Below are 20577 nucleotides of genomic sequence, written 5' to 3' on the forward strand. Positions count from 1 at the left end.
AATATAAATATTAATAGTTAATAATCCACTAAATATCGAAACAGAGCTATGATGATTTAATTTTTTTCGACAAGTCTACTTAGTCATCAACTTGCCTAGATCTCAAAGTGTGGTGATTTTTAATTTTCATATCACTCTTTTGTATTCATTTTATTTCGAAATTATAGACTCTGCATTATTTTGAAATGTATGATCATGATAAAGGAATAGCAATTAGTTTTGCAAAGATAAATGGCAAATTCGAAAAGAAAAGGATTCCAGCTTTACATCAATATCATTTTAAATATACAAAAGACGAAAATGCGATAAGAATATGCCACGATAGTTTTTTTATGCGAACCTTTAGCTCCTAAAAGAATTTTCACTAACTAATTTGACTAATGTTACTTTCTGCACATATGGTACATTTTATTGTTGAGCACATATTATAAAGATAATCCAGAAGTCAATTTTTTTTTTATATTGCAATGCTTATATGGTACACATGGTACACATTTTCCCAAATAAGCTTTTTAAAGTTTCTCGAATTGATTTTATTAGGTACAGGCCTTCAAAGTTTTTCTTGAAGAATGCCAAATATTCTCGAGAAACAATCAATAATTATAGCATAGAAAAAAAATAAATTGTAATATGGGAATTTTCATTTTTGTTAATTTAATCCTCTGTAAATTCTCTTGATTTCTTAATATCTTCATCACAATATACATATGATAATTATTTATCATATTAAAAATTGCGAATGGAGATTCAGAGCTTTCTAAAATGTAATTTTTTTTTCTTGATTCGATAATAAACAATAAACACTACAAAATATACTCAAGAAAATTGAGTAATTTCTTGGCACGTGTCAAATATTATATTTAATTAATTTTTGTACAACATATGCAACGCGCAAGTTTGGACCTAATTCATCAATAATATAACCAAAAATAAAATTTGCTAGAAATTAAAGCACATGTACTTTCAAAATAGTTTTGTTTACCGTCAATTTAAACTTCAATTTAAAATTTTCATTGAAAATAACATTTTAAGTTTCAGAAAAAGTGAAATATAATTTTAAAAAATTGAAAAATTGTAGAGTAAAAAAAAATTTCTCAATGTTTCTTAGTGGTGGTGCCCGTTCCAAGCCGAGAGCGGGCCATGTGAACCGAACGAAGGCCTGGGTGGTGCAGCCCCTAAAGAGGAGGGGACTGCGTGAGGTTGGCTTCACAGAGCTGCGAAAACCTCCTGCTCCCGATAGTGGAAGGATAACGGGCCGGTACCACTCTGGTCCATTGTGACCCAATGGAGCAAATCCAAATAGACCATCTTTTTTAATTATTTTTAGAGAATTCATTTATATTTTTGAGGAATTTTATTTATGACTGTTAAATATTATTTATTATTTTTGCTAGAGTAACTAGAATTAATTTGATACAAATATTTTTCTCGAATAGAAAATTATGTAGAAATATTAGCTAATAACTAAATAAAATGCAGCAAAAGACAACAGGCCGGTACCACTCAGGCCTATTATGACCCAATGGGCCAAATCCAACTGGACAATCACTTTTTCTGTTCTTTTAGAATTCATTTATATTTTTGATAAATTTATTCGACTATTAAATGATATTATTTTTCCAGAATAACCAGCACTATTTTGATAAAAAAAGATTTCATCGAATAGAAAATTAAGTAAGAACACTAGTAAATAAATAAAAAGAGAAAATGTTGCAAAAGTTTTTAGAAATAGAACTACAAATTTCAAAATAACATGCATTAATAAATTTTCGAATAAACTACAAATCCATGGGATAAATTTATATTTTTTTATTAGAACAATTAAACTCTATGAGCAATTTATTATCATTAAAAAGATATAACATTTAAAAGATCAAATATCTTGTACAATTTTAATGTTAAAAATAAGAAGTTTTTTTTAGAAACTAAAAGATTGAATTAATTACTTCAATTTTGATTAAAATAATTTTATCCATTTGATTTTAAATCAATGCTTTTTTAAGTGAATAATGTTGTCTTTTATATAAAAAAATATTTAATAGAGTTAACTAGTATCATTCTTTTGCCAAGTTAGCCAGTATGATGGAATTTTTACATTCTGTATTAATGTGTTAACTTGAAAATTCTCAAAGTGAATTACACAATAACTAGTTAATATATTTCAAAGAACCATTTAAATAATAAATAGGCAAATTTCTTTCACAAATAATAACTCCGCGTAACGTACGGATTAAATGGCTGATGTTACCTAACTGAAAAAAAATTCCATAATGATATAAAAATTATGAGTTTTGAACGAATAAATAATTCATAAAGCAACAATATTAGCAAAGATTGTAAAGCCCTAGAATAAGTTAGAACGATGGAAACACTATCACTAAGTTCATCAATCTCAAAACTGAATAAACAAAAAGAAAAGAAAAAGCTTTTTGGTCTCGTCAAGCCATCCTATAAATAAAAGGATCAATGAAATTGGAAAAGCTCCTACAAGAAACAGAAAAAATTGATAAATTTCAAATAGAAAGTGGTCCCTAAGTTTACCACAATCTCCAATTTGATCCTCGATGAATTTTGCCATCAATATGGTCCCTGACGTGTTATTTCATCTACCAAAATAGTACACGTTAAAATAACCAGACGTAAATCCGATGTGGCATGCCATGTGAATTTGACACCGTCACTTAGTCCATCAAACAATAGAAACGACGTCGTTTTGCTATTTCAAAAATATTTTTTTCTAAAAGATAATTTCTCGAAGGAAGAAGGAGTAGAGATGGAGCTCCCTCCGAGCTTTCACCACCGTTTCCTCTCTCTTCGAAAGAACCTTGCCGGCGACCTTACCCGGGAAGGAGCTTACCGACAAGGGACCCCCCCGAGCTCCCCTTTTGCTCTATCTCATTGTGTCGATAGGGAGAGAGAGCACAAGGGGAGCTCAGGTGGGGGCTCCTCTGCCCATGACCTCTCCCCCAACTGAGGTCATTGGAGGCCTCAAGAGCCTACATTGACCTCCTTTGGGAAGGACGTTGCCAACGTTCTTTTGCAACATCTAGCAGCATGTGTCTGATATTTTCTCTACAACGCATGATTATACCCTTTTTGTCCCGAAGCGACAGTAATACTAGAAAATTTCCGTACCCACGATGATCATCATCTGAAAATAGTGCTTTCGAATAGTTATAAAAGGCTTGCATTTCCTAGAATGTTGTGGACTTAAGTAGTAGTTTGAGTCCCTCTTTCATTTGGTCTCTATAGAAGAATAAGTCGGTGTCAACCAACATGTATGAAGATAGGTTTCCAACTTGAATGAGGGATGCAGAAATTATTGCCCATAATCATCTAACGTGGCTACTTCGACTTTTAGGTTGAACATGTTCAATTGTCGAAGCGCGTTGTGATCCTTTGATAGTCTTGAGAGAAGCTTTGCACTGTCGATAAAAGAAATTATGTTAAGCTACGGAAATATTGAATCATAATATTTGCAGTATATAAGAAAATGCATAACTAATATAATGTAACGGAGATGATATTGTCCTATTTCAAAAATTTAACTCGTGAAATAACTAATATTATATATAACTTATGTTATGCATTTCCAGTTAAATGTCTAGATATGTTAGGAATGATGGTTTTTGGTATACTTGGTTAGGTACTTTATTGAATAGAAAATGCATCAAAATGTTACTTGAGTTATTCTTAAACATTTGAGCAGACTAAAATGGTGAGATAGTAGTGTTTTATTATCAGGTAGGTGTAGAGAAATCTTTTATTCCGCATGCTTTGACTCTTACCCGGGCTTCACTAGATATATACGAAATTGCATATAATGAAGCTCCAATCGTGTAGACAGAGGTGGAGATCAAACATACACTTTGGAGATCGATATTAGAACACGAACTGGATGAATATTGTAAAGAAATTAGAACTACAAATCACGTCGCTTTTGTTTGATCGATATCGAAATGTACAAACTAAAGTTGGATCCAATATAAAAAGAGCTCCTTTAAAATAAAAAGCAAGCCCTTAATAAAAAATAATAAATAAAGATAATTATTGGTGCGTTTGGTTTCAAAGTTAAAGTAACTTTAATTTTGATTGTGGAAAAAGACAAATGATTGTGTAGTGTATTGAGTTAAAGTTAAAGTTAAAATTTTTGTGATTTTAACTGCCAAACTAAACGGAGCAAAAGTTTCTCCTTCACTTATAATATTTCTCATTTAGAAGTGTTCTTCAATTCACGATGTTAACGGATTACATATTTGCATATTTAAAAAATAACAAAAACAAAAAATTTGTTCTAAAAAACTCTAATAGGAACATATGTGCGGGCCTGTCGTGTATAAAAGCCGAAATGTAGAGAAATTACAAATTCTCATCTCCATGTTGTATTGGCCTTTCGATTCTAATTCAATGAATTATATTATATTTTGTTTATACCTTATTTGTTGATTTTAGTTATATAACCATATCATTTGCATGTTATAATATGATTATTGAAAATAATTCCTCGATATATGTAAAATTGTTCGAATTCAATGCACACCCTTTAACCGTTGGGCCAATCCTATTGAGTTTATATTACAAGATAAAATGTTAATTTTAACTACTTTTTCTTCATATCTATATGTATATGACATCATATCTATAGTTATTTGTATATCATGAGTTATTACCTACTTTCGGTCCTATGGAAATCGACAAAAAGCTGCTAGTTTGAATAAAGCGCGCAACTAACAAGTACCCAGGAAAAAAAAAAAATTGAGGCAAAGGATTTATGTGATTCAATATACAGGAGCTCCATTTTGCCATTGAAGATGGTTTCAACAATTTATGCTATGCTCATGTCTTAACCTCACTTGCAGGACGTTATAAAGCTCTCCATACGACTAGATCGATTAAACATAGGCACAGTTTGACTGCCGAATTGAGACCCAAATGTCAGGAATAGCAAATTCTTGATATCTACTCAATTGTGTACCTGCATCTAACAAAAAGTGAATTATTTGGTTCATATCCAAGTTTCATGAAGAATACTGAATCAATCTGACGTCATTAAAGGAGATGTATGCGACTCCAATTTATACGGTCCTAACTGAAAATGCTTCCACCCGCATAGATATGAAATTTTTTTTCATCCGCGCAACACGCAGTCTAAACAGGTAATTAAGTTTACAATGAGTAACAGAAATCAGATGTCATGCGCACCGAAAATCCCATGCGAATATGAGAATAAAGAGCCAATTTCAAAAGTCCAAACACCGAGATTGAGATTCTCAATACAAACTTCTAAGTTAAGCCCACTCGCAATAAGCAGTAGAAAGGAGCAATCCAAAAGTAAATCCACCCGAATCTCAAGCTGGAATGACACCTGCATCTGTAACAGATTGACGCCATGCATACTCACGGGCCCCGTCCTTGTCCACGATCTTGATCACATAGTTCTGCGGGGCCACACACAACCTCAACTTGATCTCCATAATGCACTTATCGACCAAATCAATTGCTTCTTCTACGGACATCCCGCTGTGGTAATGCCTGTCCATCATGGAGAGGGCGAAGTAGGACCCGTAGCCAAACGCGCCCTTATCGACCTTGTGAAGGGTAGCAATGTAATCGACGTAGTAGAGGGAAGGGCCTGTCTCCTTGTCATAACCAGCCATAAGAATATTCACGAAATATGGGTTCTGCAATAAGAACAAAATGTTCACTGCATGTATCCTTCTGGCGTTGGTTGATAAGTTTGAAACATATGAGTTCCTTCAGATGCTGTCAACGAAACGGTAACTATTCTGGAAGAAAGGGGTGGTCATGAGCACCAAGAAGAAAAGATGCATTTCTTGTTCCTCGAAGTTGTTCTAACACCTATATAATGGTAAGTAACATCTCTAGCACCCAATAACCTTTACACGATCCTCAATTTGCATCCTTTAGTTCTCCTATAATAGGAAGTAGCTAAGCAGAAATTATATAGATTGTTCTCTAACTATTACATATGCATCCTAAGATGGTTTGGATGCTGTGAACTTGAATGTCTTGCTTAAGCATCAAGTTCATATAAGCTACTGTACATCTTTCAATTAGGTCAGGAGTATCGCAATCTTCTGTCACACAATGAACATGCCTGATTTTATACTAGTGGACCTCATCAGATCTATCATCATGCAAGCAGATAGATTCTAAGCAAAAGAACCGACCCGTAGAGAAAATGCAAGAGTTACAGGAAGCAGTGCCTCCCATCAAAGATAAAATGTAAGAGGGACTAGTCAGTCATGAAAATTAAAGATTTTGGATTAGCAAAAACATAATGTAGGGGATTCTCACAAAGTGAAGTTTTCAGGAAAATATGCATTGCTTGGCTGGCCACTGAGTTCCATACAGGAGAGCGTTCAATTTCTTGAAGCAGAGATGAGGGACAGGTTTCTCATTGAGGGAAAGAAGAAGTACTGTAACCATAGAAAGTAGAAACCATGTTGTTGGCTAAGCGATAAGAAGGGAACAGAGGTATGGCATACATATCATGTTAGAACCCCCACAGTTTCATTTACATGGAGTGGCCAATGACATGAGCTACAATGAAAACCCAAACTACCCAGTTCCATGAGCTTAAAGGGGAGATCCTGGGTGGGGCAATAGCTCGTAAGGACACCCAATCCAACAAAAGTACTCTTCCTTTAACAGATTAAGTAAACCAGTTCACATCTCCAGTTCCTCATACCATAGAGTAAAAACCAAATCCAGACCTCATTCCAAAGAATGGCCCAGACAACCACCCAAGTAAACTCCAAAACTGAAAGTATATGTAGCATAAAGGGCTACCTGTGATATACTGACATGCTTAGCTTTTACCAGACTCCACGTACAAATATGCTTGGTTCAATGAGATATACCTTAGGCTTACTTCTCATTGGCATCCAACTGAGGATTTTATAAAAGTTCCAACTTCTATGCAGAAGAATCGAGAACTGTTTTAGGCTCGATACCTCATTTCCTGAATTCATGCTGATTTCATAGGTTAATTACCAGAAACCAAACTCCACAAGGAAAGTGATTATTCTGCCATTCTCCAAATGGTGGTCCGTATAACTGTCGAGTATGCGCAACTTCGCAACAAAATTGAGACCATTCAACTTCATCAAACAGATTCAAGCATGTCCTCAGTGCAGCCACAATCTAAAGAACCCCAGCTTCTCCACCCCCATATACTACGGATCGTTAAAATCATCCAAATCAACAGCATCCGAGCCCAAGACCTAATTCTACAGCAATTAAGGCAAGCAAGCAAATAATTCATCCAAAAACCGTACCTTTCTCAGAGCAGTGGCTAGCTCGCCTCGGGTGAAGTTGGCAGCCGCGGCGGTGGTCAACGGAATCCCATTGCGGAACTGGTACAGCGCCACGTTCTTCTGTATATACTCGGTGAACTGAACCCTACACCCAACGCAATCCAAAACCAGTAAGACCAGTCAATGGAAACACAGAGGAAAGCACGCAGGTGTTCGTAAGAAGGGGGAGTTCAACGATTACCGGTCGCCCGCCTCGCCGCTGGCGGCAATGAGCTTGTGGGAGTCGAGGACCATGATCTTGTCCTCGTTGGTCTTGTGGTTGAGTATGCTGTGGACGGCCGACGTGTCGGCGACGACGATGGTGAAGCCGTTGCCGACTACCCCGAACACGCACTCCATTGTCTGATTCCGGTCTCTCGGTCACGGGATCTCCGCTGCTGGTTCGGCTCTGATCTTTGAGGACTGACGAGGGTTTTGGTCTCGGGTTGATATGCTCCGCGTGCTTGAGAAACAAGTCAAGTTCGCTCTCTTTGGAGGAGACGGACGGGGAGGGGAATTTAGGAGATGGCGAAGGGCAAACTCGTCAAATCGCATGAAGGTTGGGCTTATGCAGTGCAACAAAGCTAATGGGCCTCAGCGGGTCCAACTTAAATCGGCCCAGAAAATCCAACCGAGCCCAACAAAACAAAAAATTTCCCATAAGGGTCGTCAGGAGAGGACGCAGTATTTCTTTCGTTCCCGAAGATCGCCCTATTTCCGTTCTCCGGCCCCTCATAGTACAACTTATTGGATATGTCGGGTCGCTCAATATATACTTAAAAAGTCTACATAAAATTGTTTCACGTGGGCGACACGTGGAACTATCGAGAACGAGAAGTATATGTATATGTTCAGGGACAGATTTAGAATATGGACCTGGGGACGGATTCAGAATATGGGGGGGGGGGGGGGGGGGGGGGGGGGGGGGGGGGTAATATTCTAAAGGGGATGGTCGCAGGGTAATCTTTTCAATTTAAAGGGGACGAATATAAGAAATATCATTCTAATTTGAAGAGTGATATTTGAATCTTTTTATAGCGTGAAAATTCTTGGAGGGCGGTTGCCACTCCTAGCTCTCTCGGTTCATCCCTACGGATGATGTTACTTTTAGTATTAAAGAATAGTGTGAGGTGATCTACTACTGCTTGCTGTTATAATTTGTACGGCAGAGCACGTGAAGTTAATGGAGGTTGAACTTCAATGCACAAGTGGGTTAAAATTCTAGTAGGTGAGGAAAGGAATTTGGTGTAGCGATACAAATCGCTATCCAAAACTATGAGGTATCAGATATAATCATTGTTGGTGGAACTTTCATACCCGTTTATTTAGTTTTACTATTTTCTAATCTTGAACTAGGCCATGCCTCCCTTATAATCGAAAAAAAAAATCAGCTCCGTTATATGTATTGAGTTTAATTATCAAGTTCAATGAGTTAAGTCCATCTCGTGAAGAAGATTACGGCCCGTTTGGTTTCACAAAATTTTTTAATTTTACTTCACTTATCTTCAATTCAATAGTACGATTATTACTCTCTTTTTTTTTCAATTTTTAATCAATAAATTTAATTTTTAATACTAAATTATCTTAACTTTTCATTACTTTTTTCACAATTCAACAACACAATCATTACTTTTTTCTCAACTATTCATTATATTTTCACACTTTTTTTCATAATTTAACAATACAATCATTACAAATAAATTAAAACCAAAACTCAACTTTAAAAGTAAACACAACCTTAGCGTTCCTCAGCAGAGCATTTAAATAAATAGAAGTTCATGTAAGCTGACTCTTGTCGACCTTTTTAAATGTTTTTATGACTAGTTGCTCGCTGGGAGCTAGGAGTATAGCTATTGTCAATATAATATATAGTATGTATGATGCTTATCCAAACTTCCTATTCTTATACGTGTATATAAATATAGGTATATTTAGTATATATGTATGCATTGTCCGATCCTTGGGCCTCACTACTTGGTCAAAAGAAGAGGCCAAAGTTAGCAAAAAAGGAGGATACGACCAAAGCCTAAAAGCCACAAATTCCCTTCCTTTATGGGCAATCTCCCAGGCACATCGTCCTCTCCCCCATAAATAGCGACCCTCAGTTTTAATTCTACCCACCAAGGAAACCCCCCAAAAAAAAGAAAAGAACTGTACCAAAATTCAATCAGAAAAAAGAAAAACAAGAAAAAGAAAGAAAAAACACAGGTAGAGAAACAATAAGATATACCATGGCAGGCAGAGTGGCTGGTCTTTTGGTGCTGTGCCTTGTGTTTGCTACGGCAGTTCAGGTGATCCGAGCCCAGATGTTGTTGGATCAGTACCGACAGTGCTTCAAAGACTGCCATGACAGCTGTGAGACCGAGGGCAATGGCAACACCTTCTGCGAGATGAAGTGCGACGGCGACTGCATGGCCAAGGAAACCGCTGGTACGAATCTCTTTAATTGTCTTCATCATGGATGTATGTTTTATTGTACCTTGGAAACTTTTCCAATGATTAGTGCTTCCGAAAAATGAAAAATGCACTAATTCTTGTGGGTTGTTGGTAATGGATCGCTGTGTTATTGGAGTATAATTGTACTTTCTCCTTTAATAACGTTTCTGTCTAAATACATTGTGTTTTGTCCCTGTTGATGTGCAGCTAAGCTGGATAAGGTCAGACAAGACATGGCTGCAGGGCGGGAAGCTGCTCAGAACTCGGGCCGATAGGTCGAGCAGCCCAGTCCCGTTCCTGCACATTGAACAACTCTGATGATGAAACAAAACAGTCCAATGGAATGAGAAGATCACTTCCCCATCTCTGAGGGAGTTTTATCTTGTTCGTGTTTTAAATACTGCAGTAGAGAATAAATAAGACGACAGAGTTCTGTCCCGGTTTGTAGGATCTGCTGTCTGAGTAGTTTCAGGATTCTTCCTTTCTTCGCTCGAATTTGAGAGCCATTGAAATGTGAAGTTGCATTGCAAGAAAATTTGATAAATATGCATGCAATATCTTCGGTTAATGTTTCGTTTTTCCAGCTTCATTCTGCAAACCGAAACTATATTTATCTTCTGAAGCTGAAGAGACTCGGTGACTTTCGTGGGAATATTCTCACCAAAGTTTCTGACATGTGCATCAAATATAATAGATTACAGAACCTCTCCCTTAAGCTTTTCCTTCAACAAGGAAATAAATTTAAGAAATAATCTTAATCGACTTCATGTACGACTCATTCCCGGGGTTAAGTTCGTTGTTGCAAAGCCACAGATTCGAAGTGATCTCTTGTGCCAGGGAATTGAAGACTAGATTTTCATTGATCTCCTTTATGGGGTCAGGCTTGTGTAGAACGGTAGAAAACAATTTCAATAAGCATGCGACTTTATAATTGTAACAAGTGTCCCAGTTGCTATGATCAACTGTAACTCAATTAGTTTTCTTTCAAATTTTAGCTCTGTAATTAAATTGTAAAAATCGCCTTGGATAAACATTGATTTGTGCACATATATATCACAAAATAATCTTCTCGTTAATTTATTCTTATTTGTATACAGTGACGTTGCACGTTATCGTTCTTTATTTTCCTCCGAAATTTGTGTTCTTTATGGATTTAAATTTTGTGGAAAAAGAAATCAAATAAACAATTTATTGAGGAACCAATGAGAATTTCATTAATAACGATGAAACCAATCAATAAAGCTATACCAAGATTCAATCAAAAAAAGAAAAACAACAAAGAAAAAAAGAAGGAAAAACCAAGTTAGAAAACAATCAGTCTATCTATAGAAAGTTTTATCCTATGCAATAAATAGGATTAGAAAAGAAAATGTCAAAATACTAAAGAGTTAAAATGATAAATATATAAAATTGTACCCTACACCATAAATAGAATAGTAAATAGGCAATTTTATCCGTAACTTTCGAGGTTTACATCAATTTAGTCCCTCAAGTTTTGGTCCTCGAGTTTTGAGCTGCTACATCAATTTCGTCCTCTTTACATCAATTTAGTCTCTCACTGGTGCATGGACATCAGGTCGTGCGACGGTTGCATCAATTAGGTGGTTATGTGATATAGGTGCATCGATCAAGTCCCACTAAACCATCAGTTTAATTCCTTGCCACATCAATAAGGTCCTTAGGCATCTCGCAGTTAAGCATGAATGCTGACGGTGTTAAATGCAGGAAATTGTTACATCAATTTGGTCATCTTGCTATATCAATTTAGTCCCCGTGATATATTTTAACAAATTGAACTCTCGCGGTCCTCTTGCTACATCAATTTAGTCCTTGCGCTATTTTTTTTTGACAAATTGAATTGAATTCCCGCTTTCCTTCCTTATTCCCCTTACTGAACAAACCCATTTTGTGCTACTAGAGGCCATTGGATTGAAGCATGAAGTTAACTGAATGAAAATACTTGCCAAAGTAAAATGAAATTACCAAAATGACTATATTAATATTATAGACAAGTTTTTACAAGAGAATGTACATGTTACTTTGCTAAAATAGCTACACAAAGGAACAGACAGAGGCACTATCCGAGGCAATATCTTTGGCAATCTAACATGTATCCAACTTTCCTAAAAGACATTAACCAAATGATGCTGCCAAACTACGATCAACCAACCCAAAATGGTGCCAGTCAGTATCATGTTGGAACAAACATAACTAAACTAAGTTTTGTTTCCAATGATTGTTCCCAAAATGTGGTACATTACTTTCTTCGATCTTTAGTTCACCAGGAGGAGGTCCCATTTGGTGGAAATATGTTGCAAACCTAGCAGTTATTCCAGAACTTGCAGCTTTCATGGTGTGTGCTGTGATGGGAGTGTAAGGGGGCCTCACTAAAGGGACTATCATTGGTTGAAAAAAGGACTCGTCAGCAAATGTGCCCATTTGAGAAATCTATACATGATATTATTAAGAAGAGTCCATTAGTTGGCAGCTTTTAGAAAAATTCAAACGTACAAATAAAAGTAAAAGTACCTATAATGGTGGTGCTGCAGATAGATCATATTGAGATGGCTGTGATTGTTAGAGTAGAGCAAATTCTTGTGATATATTCATTTCTTTTGGTGTACCTTTCATACTCTCATTCCTTCCTACTTGAATATTCACATTGTCTGCTTCAACTGACCCAAAACTACTAGGAGCACCACTTGAAGTAGAAGCACCATACATTTTGTCCTCTTTCCCCTTAGTTGTTGGTTTGTCCACTGCATCTTCTCTTGGTGTGCTCCATTTCTCCACACCCGCCACGCCTTATATCATTTAACTTTCTCTTTAACTTGTGAATGTTAGTCTTATCCTTTGGAGCCTTCTTTTTTTGCTTATTGGGTATTCCTGGTTGTTACTTAATCTTTGGAGGAAGGATAAGGTCATGAGTAGTCCTTTCCCTATAATCTTGGCCAGTGGTACCTAAGAGAGGATTGACAAACTTCTCTGGCCTCTGACTGTTGTACAACATGGTAGTAATGACATGCTTGCATGGTATGTCAATCAAGTCCCATATTTGACAAGAACAAGTATGCGCTCTTATGTTAGTAGCATACTTAGAGTATGCTGGGCATGTTACCAAAAACTGTGGCATGTGAGGTTCTCCTGATCACAATTGAAGCCAACCATTAGATTTTTTCCTGTGTTCCTCTAACCTTGCCCGAACTTTGGGGCAAAGAAATCCATTTTATCTTACCAATAGAGTCTGGCATCTTATTTTCTTCTTGGTGATGTACTTTCTTATCCCTTCAATCAAGCTAAGTGTAGGTTTATCCATGACTTTCAACTATTCTTTGTTGAACTGCTCACTCATATTGCTTATTAGTACATCATTTTTACAGTCAGTATCAAAAGCTGATATTATCCATCTGCTTGGATCAATTTTGCCTAGATATTGTGCAGCTATTGGGTTGATCCTTTCGAGAGCATTCATGCACAACTTGAACCTTTGTGGAGTTATTGCTTTGACACAATTCCAGAATGCTCTTTGCAATTCACCACCATTACACTTACAATTCTTGCTTAGCTTTTCCCAGATATGCCTACTGTAAAATCTGTGGGGTACACCATCACAGACTTCTTTCATAGCAGCATCCAATCCTTGCAATGTTCAAAAACACTTATTTCATGATTATTTTAAAGGATCTAAGTGATGCAGCAATCTAATACACAAGGACTACTTGATGTGTCATATAATATATCATTGATCGCACCTTTTGCATGTTAGATATGAAAGTGTATTTCTTCTGTATTAGATCTCCCACATCTGCTATGAGGTTCTCAAGAAACCATTTCCAGCTTTATGTACACTCTACTTCCACTACTGCATATGCAATGACAAAGAAAGAATTGTTTCCATCCTGCCTTACTGTAGAAAGAAGTAACCCACCATAATAACCCTTTACGAAGCATCCATCTTGCCAAATGATGGGTCTACACCCTTCTAACAAGCTCTCTTACATGCTTCTAAGCAAATGTGTAGCCTTTGAAACTCATGTTCTTTGGTTGGACTTTCAAGAATACACTCGAACCATGGTTGTATCTTAACACTCATGTGCATAATCTCTCAACCTTGCATACTGCTCATTTTCTTCACTTCATACTTTTTCTTGGCCAGCTTGGTGGCCTTGAAAACTATTGCATCATGCAACTTTACTTGATAAGTGTGAATGAAAAAGTCAAACACTTGTTGTGCAGACATGTCTGGCTGGGTCCTCAACTTGAGAATCAACTTCTCTACAACTCACTCCCTTGTTGCTAACTTGTTCTCGATCCTTCTTGCACAGGTTTACTCCGGAACATATGTCATCACTTGAAAGGTGTTTCTTTTCTTATTCAAACCACAATATATTTTCCATTGGCAACCATGATTGCCTTCTTCTAAACTCAGTATGCCATCACTCTCGCCTTATCATTTTTCATAAAATTAACTTCCCTCCCATTGCAATGTTGATGTTTCTAACAACCATTTTAAAGACCTCTAGATTGTCGAACTCCATTCCAAGAGTAATTTCCATATTTTCATTATCATTTGCATTGTACATTCGAAAGTTATCATGCCCCTATTCTAAATCCCCATTCAATGACTCTAATTCTTTAGTTTCATACCCATCAGATAGCCTGTCATCTAATGGAATCTCATCAACATGAGCACCTACATTTGCTGGTGGAGTTTTAAGAGATGCATGTATTGCATCAACTTGTAAGCATCTCTTCCAATTTAGCATGTGTTGTAATCTTAAACCCGTCCTTACTTTTGCAACTTGGCCTCCTGTTTTTTGAGTCTTGTTGAACATTCTCCTTATTCTTTATGTTCTTCATAGCAACAGACTTCTTCCTACTTCTGACTTTACTCGCTTCTACATTGGTATATTTAATCCCTCAAGACCAGGCTGATTGGAAAGTTCAAACTTCATATCATCATCTTCTTTATTTCAATCCCTTACTCTCTAGATGTGAAGAAGCGTGACTTTATGTGGCAAGATACATGAAATGAAATAAATTTTGCCTAGATACAGTGAATGCATAAAAAGTAGTTAGATTCATCTATTCGATATAATATAAATTAAAACATGTCTAAATTAATTGAAAGGGTAAACCTAGAATTTAAAAAAATCGAAAAACACTTTATCCAATTCGATACTTTTATGATGGTAATAATAATAATAATAATAATAATAATATCATTATTATTATTATTATTATTAGAGTAAAATGAACTTTGCCCCCGACCTACGAGGAGAGTTTGGGTTTGCCCTCTGACCTTTAAATTTTCGCAAAACACCTCTTGACCTTACCAAAAAATAAGCAAGATGCCTCATCGACCAATTTCCAATCAAAATTCTAGCAAAAAAAGAGCACATGTCACTCACATGTCAAAATAAAAGGGTAAAATTGTCTCCATAAAAAAATTACCTGAAAGAAAAAAAGGGAGAACATCTGAACTAGAGAAATTCGGGCGTCGATTTCCCACCCGCGCCTTCTCCCCCGACGAGCAAAGAAGCATGCACCATCTGCGGTCGCGGCAACCCATCCTTCTCGCCGACGAGCAAAGAAGCTTGCAAAGTCAACCATCTCCATGAACCCACCCCATGCAGCACGCAGTCTTCTCCTCAAGTAGTTGCGACCCATCTCCCAACGGCGACGGTTTCCTCTCCCCGACGGTCTCCTACCAAGCTCTAATGTAGACAGCAGCGACCTATCTCCCCGGGGCGACCTATCTCCTCGACCAGACTTCACTGCAGACCCATCTCCTCGACCCATCTTTCTCATCATGTGGGACTGAGAATTCTTTTGCAGGAGGACCTCCAACTCAAGGATCCTCTTGACTTCTTTCGAGCAGAAAGCCACATTGTAAGGCTTTTTATGGCTAGGATCCTTCTGGAAAGTGATCACTTTATTTCCATCCATGTTCTCACTCTTTTCCTTCTTACCATCCGCTTCGACATTCATATCTATAACAAGCGGCTCATTGTTGAGAACAATTTCTTCTTTTCCAGCAATACCAGAGCAAGAATTCCCATCCTTGGAACATTCAAAATCTGAAAACCGAGCTTTCCCTTCTCGATTTTCTTTAGGGATGATCATTGGGACTGATTTGCTTTTATTGTGTCTATTTTGAGTACTTTGCAGGCTTCTTTGCTCATCGGCGAGAAGGATGGGTCGCCACGGCCGGAGATGGTGTAGGCTTCTTTGCTCGTCGGGGGAGAAGGCGCGGGTGAGAGATCGACGCCCTAATTCTTGTGGTTCATATGCTTTTTTTTTTCCAGGTAATTATTTTATGGAGACAATTTTACCCCTTTATTTTGACATGTGAGTGGCATGTGCTCTTCTTTGCCTGGAAATTTGATCGGAAATTGGTCGAGGGGGCATTTTGCTTATTTTCCGGTAAGGTCGAGAGGTGTTCTGCAAAAATTTGAAGGTCGGGAGGCAAATCCAAACTCTCCTCGTAAGTCGGGGGCAAAGTGCATTTAACTCTTATTATTATAGTTGAATTTTAGTTGATGATGTATAAAGTATCTTGGCAAATCACAACACAATAAAAAGACATTTATTCATCTTATTTCTAAATTATTATATGATATAACGTTTTTTCCATAATAGGCGCTATTACAAAGGATCATGTTTTATCATATTTGAAATATTAATAGAAAATATGTCTAAATATATTGAAAGAATTGATAGAGTTTCTGGGATGTCTAGATACATCGAGTAGACAAAATAGGAATTGTGATAATTGTCTACACACATTGAAGGGTAAAATGGAAATTATGAAAAAAATCAAGAAACACAATATTGAGTTTCACACTTTTATATAGTAATACATAACATTAGTGATGAATTTATTCGTGATAATCCTACTAATGAAAATGACTATTGGTAGATGTAAAATTTTCAAGAAGAAAATATGTTTCCTAATGTTTATTTAGATTGGAAGGATGATCATCGATCAACAATCTACACGCAGGCTTTCAGCAATATAAGATCTAAATCTAAATCTAGTCTAAATCTAATTAGGGGGCCCGAAAAAGGAAAAAACTAGTTAGTAAAAGATTATAAGATTTTTTTTTTTGGGGTGAATAAAATCACAAGATTTTAGTAGTCTTTATAACTGTTCTTTAGGAGGACTAGTTTTACATTTTTAGAGTTCGAAAATTTACGATGAAAGCTTCCAGATAATTAGTATCGATTAGTATTGTCTGTATATCTATATCACTAAATATTCGGCAAAAAATAATAATCTATATCTCTAGTTAGATTATATCTCTCGAATCACCATAATATATATAAACCCCGGCTCCTAGGGTTTCTGTTTTCGTCACCATCTCCAAACACTTCATCACTAATATCCTTGGCTAGCAAGCAAGCAACCAGAGCTCTCTCTCTATTTCTTTCATTCAAATCATTTATCGATCAAGCTCAATCAAGCAAAGCGTAAGCCTCGACAACATGTATCGGACGACTAGCTGTGGAGAAATTGGCACTGTTACTATGTCGCCTGAAGATGCCCTTGCGGCTTGGTTCCGGAAGAAGTTTCCTAATCAAAACAAACCTGCCACTAGCACGTCGAGGCCCAACTACAATAATCAGCAACCTGAGGTTGAGGAGTCAAAGCGGAAGACAACTGTGAATCCTGGGGCCGGTGCTGTCAAACCCTCTCAAGACACTATCAGCAGTACTGCCCACAGTAGGTCCGAGAATCATGTGCAGCAGCTTTTGCGAGCTGCGTCAACTTTGCCGAAAAAGAGCATATTTTTCATTGGGTTCCCGGAGAAAGAGACGGGGGATGATATTCGTGCAATTGGGTACAGGGATTTAGTCAAGAGCTGTGCGTCGTGCAAGAAGGAGTTAGAGCCGGAAAAGGACGTGTACATATATCGAGCTCAAACATTCTGTTCGCTCAACTGCAGAGATAAGCCGATTGCATTGGATGGGTACACCGGAAAGCAGGTGGGGCTCGAGATTAACGACGTCGGTGCTACTCCGAAACCATTGAGACGGAATGGTCGTTTAACCTACACATGCATAGACTAGTTACTGAGGAATCTTCCCGAATGCCACCAGCGCCGACCTACACCAAGAGGAGTGTTCTGTTCATATTCTTTTCTTTTTGTAATTTCCTAGGAAAATACGGGGCATCCTGGCGGGAGACTAAATTTGGTATTTAAATACATCAATCATCTATAACATATTGGTTTTTCATAAAACTATTTTACATGTAATTTTCCGTAATTTTTTTGGAATTAGTAATGTTTCGTACTAGGGTTCCTTATATAATATTAACAATGAGCATTCCTAGGAATCCGAGGATAGAATGACAAAAATTATTATGTAAAATGATATACGAAGTTTGAGCATTCCTCATCATATATGTCAAAATGATATTCTAATGTAGTTAATGCTACATACTAATCATTATGGTTCGTAAAGTACTAGATCAATTGATGGAGAAGGCGAAGATGGTAAGTTCAGTTAGATGAATTATCATGAAAAGTTTAGAGTGGTCGACCAAAAAAGATACTATGGTAGTTGACAACATTTATATCTTCAAATTTCAATTAATAAATCTCATCCGTACATGTGACAATATATGTGTAGAACGAAACCTCCATACACATACTTTTAATTAGTTTTTAATTTTCTGCTTGATTGCTGTACCCATGAATCCAATCGCCATTGCCATGAAAATTCACCGCCCAGATTCCAACTCTTCCCGCCATATACATGAAAAGGAAAATCAACTGATCACTACAATGGCCAAGACTCATTAAGAATAGCAAGTCGAAAGATCAACAAGCAAGATTGACTGATTGAGGATCCAATACCTACGAGCCAAACTTTCTTAGAGCTTGAATTGAGTTTTAGATGTGTTTCCAAGGTGTCCCAAACATGGATGAATAAAACAGGAGGAATTAAAACAAAAAAGACATTGACAAGTGACGTACGCTTTCATCAGGTAACCAAGAGGTTTCGGGTTTAATACTAGGCCAATGAATCTCCTTTGTAAGAGAAAAAACTCAATTAACGTTTTGTTAATTCCATAAGTACAATATATATAAAAGGATAAAACTCATTTTACTGTTTCCCGAGATTGAACTTCCAAAACTTCCTATTTATAGACAGTTCCATAAATACCCTTGTCCCTAATCTGATACATGTGCACCTGTTCTCACTTGTTGGGATTCAATTTGTTTCTGAGGGCCTTGGCCACCGAAATTCGTGTCTTTTGCAATCTAGCTGCCTTCTAGGCGCATGATTCATTTTGGTTCTCTTTATTTCCTTGTGATATCTTCAAAATCCCTATTGTGAGGACTTAGTGTCAACAATATTCTTTATCATTTTGGTTCAAGTGATCTAACCTGTGTTTGTGCAGTTTTTCATTGGAGTCGGGAGAAAAATACTGATATTCGCATTCATATTCACTTCATTGATGTACTAGATATTATCTGTCAATTACTTATGTTGCTCTTTCATACACTGGTTGTGAGATGGACAGTAACTGAAACAATAAAAATATATATGTTGTGGATACATACTACATGCAGATGAAAGTTGTAGGAATACTGCATGAGGATCACTTGAGCTAAGGCCCTCTAATATGACCTTATAGCAGATGCTATTTTTAAAGCTACTAAGTTGGAGGACAGGAAGTTATGGTCTATTTAGGCGCAATTCACAAGGGAAGACACCGATCATATAATTCAACACATAGACACAATAATGGGAATAAAGGGATTGAATCTTCCTCAGAAAGGTTTTTCTTCCCATGTTGTTTAAATATAGATTTGGTAGGGTTTATATGCTTATGTTAACCTCAACTATAATAGAAAAATAAATAAATAAAAATTACGAGCTAGATCCACAAGTCCGTGGAATTTACATCAAATTAATTATATTTTGCAGAAACGCCTCTAATATTTCATAAAATTGAGTGAAAGGAATATAACATATCGAAATGAAAAGAGAAAATCGATGATACTGTTTCCAAGTAACTTTTTCTTCCATTGGCAACAAAAAAAAAGTGACTCCTAAAACCCCGTAAAAATGAGATCCTGCTTCGGGCTTTGGCCCCCTGTATTGCACAAACAAATGAGTAAGTAAATAAATGAATGAATAAAAACTGAGATCTTGAATGTTTGGATAAATATCAGCGTCGACCCAATGCCCCCAGCTCTTGCCTCCTCGGACGACCTTCGCGGTCCCTCACTTCTTAAGCTTGAACTATAAATGATACTAACTCCCTGTTTGGGTCGAGGGAAATGGAGGAAAAGAGAGGGAAAGAGGGGGGATATTTTCTCGTCCTCCCTTTCCTTGCTATTCAAACAAGTTATAAGTGAATCTCAAACTTCACCTTCTCGAGCAGGACCAAAATCGGGACTTCTTTTAACAATTGTGTCGGAAAGTTCAGCGGGAGAACTTATTTCTTTCATAAAGATACATAAAATATATATAAGCATTATTATACAATGTTGTATAGATTTATTTGTACGTGAAATTGTAATTTAATTTTAGTAAAAATATATGTCCATCCTCTGTATATATTGAACAATCATAGAGATGTAGATCACATGCAATACACCTGTCTGTCTGATTAGTTAAATATAAAATTACAAGTATTCTACATAATTATCGTAATGTGTAACGACGATATTTCTCAACTAAAATTCAATCCAATGGCACATATATTGTCAACTACCATGGTTGTTTTTCAGTCAATATATTGTAGATGCACCAATAAAAACATCAAAATTGAAGCATGTGATTTTCGGATAGTATATTATTC

The 20577-nt window shown here is 36.7% G+C and overlaps 2 protein-coding genes across 2 annotated transcripts; one reads left to right on the forward strand and one right to left on the reverse strand.

The window, feature by feature from the left end:
- Positions 1-5110: 5110 nt before the first annotated feature.
- Positions 5111-7818, reverse strand: LOC116208638 (proteasome subunit beta type-2-B). The gene is made up of 3 exons (XM_031542171.1): positions 7522-7818; positions 7302-7425; positions 5111-5681 (listed from the first exon to the last, which is right to left on the reverse strand). Exons 1-3 carry the CDS (start codon positions 7677-7679, stop codon positions 5349-5351), a joined length of 615 nt encoding a protein of 204 aa, XP_031398031.1. The 5' UTR covers positions 7680-7818; the 3' UTR covers positions 5111-5348.
- A 1614-nt stretch (positions 7819-9432) lies between these two features.
- On the forward strand, positions 9433-10323 carry LOC116207410 (major pollen allergen Ole e 6-like). The gene is made up of 2 exons (XM_031540332.1): positions 9433-9749; positions 9963-10323. Exons 1-2 carry the CDS (start codon positions 9551-9553, stop codon positions 10028-10030), a joined length of 267 nt encoding a protein of 88 aa, XP_031396192.1. The 5' UTR covers positions 9433-9550; the 3' UTR covers positions 10031-10323.
- Positions 10324-20577: the final 10254 nt, after the last annotated feature.

This window comes from Punica granatum, chromosome 5, assembly GCF_007655135.1.
Source record: "Punica granatum isolate Tunisia-2019 chromosome 5, ASM765513v2, whole genome shotgun sequence".
Taxonomy (NCBI): Eukaryota; Viridiplantae; Streptophyta; class Magnoliopsida; order Myrtales; family Lythraceae; genus Punica; species Punica granatum.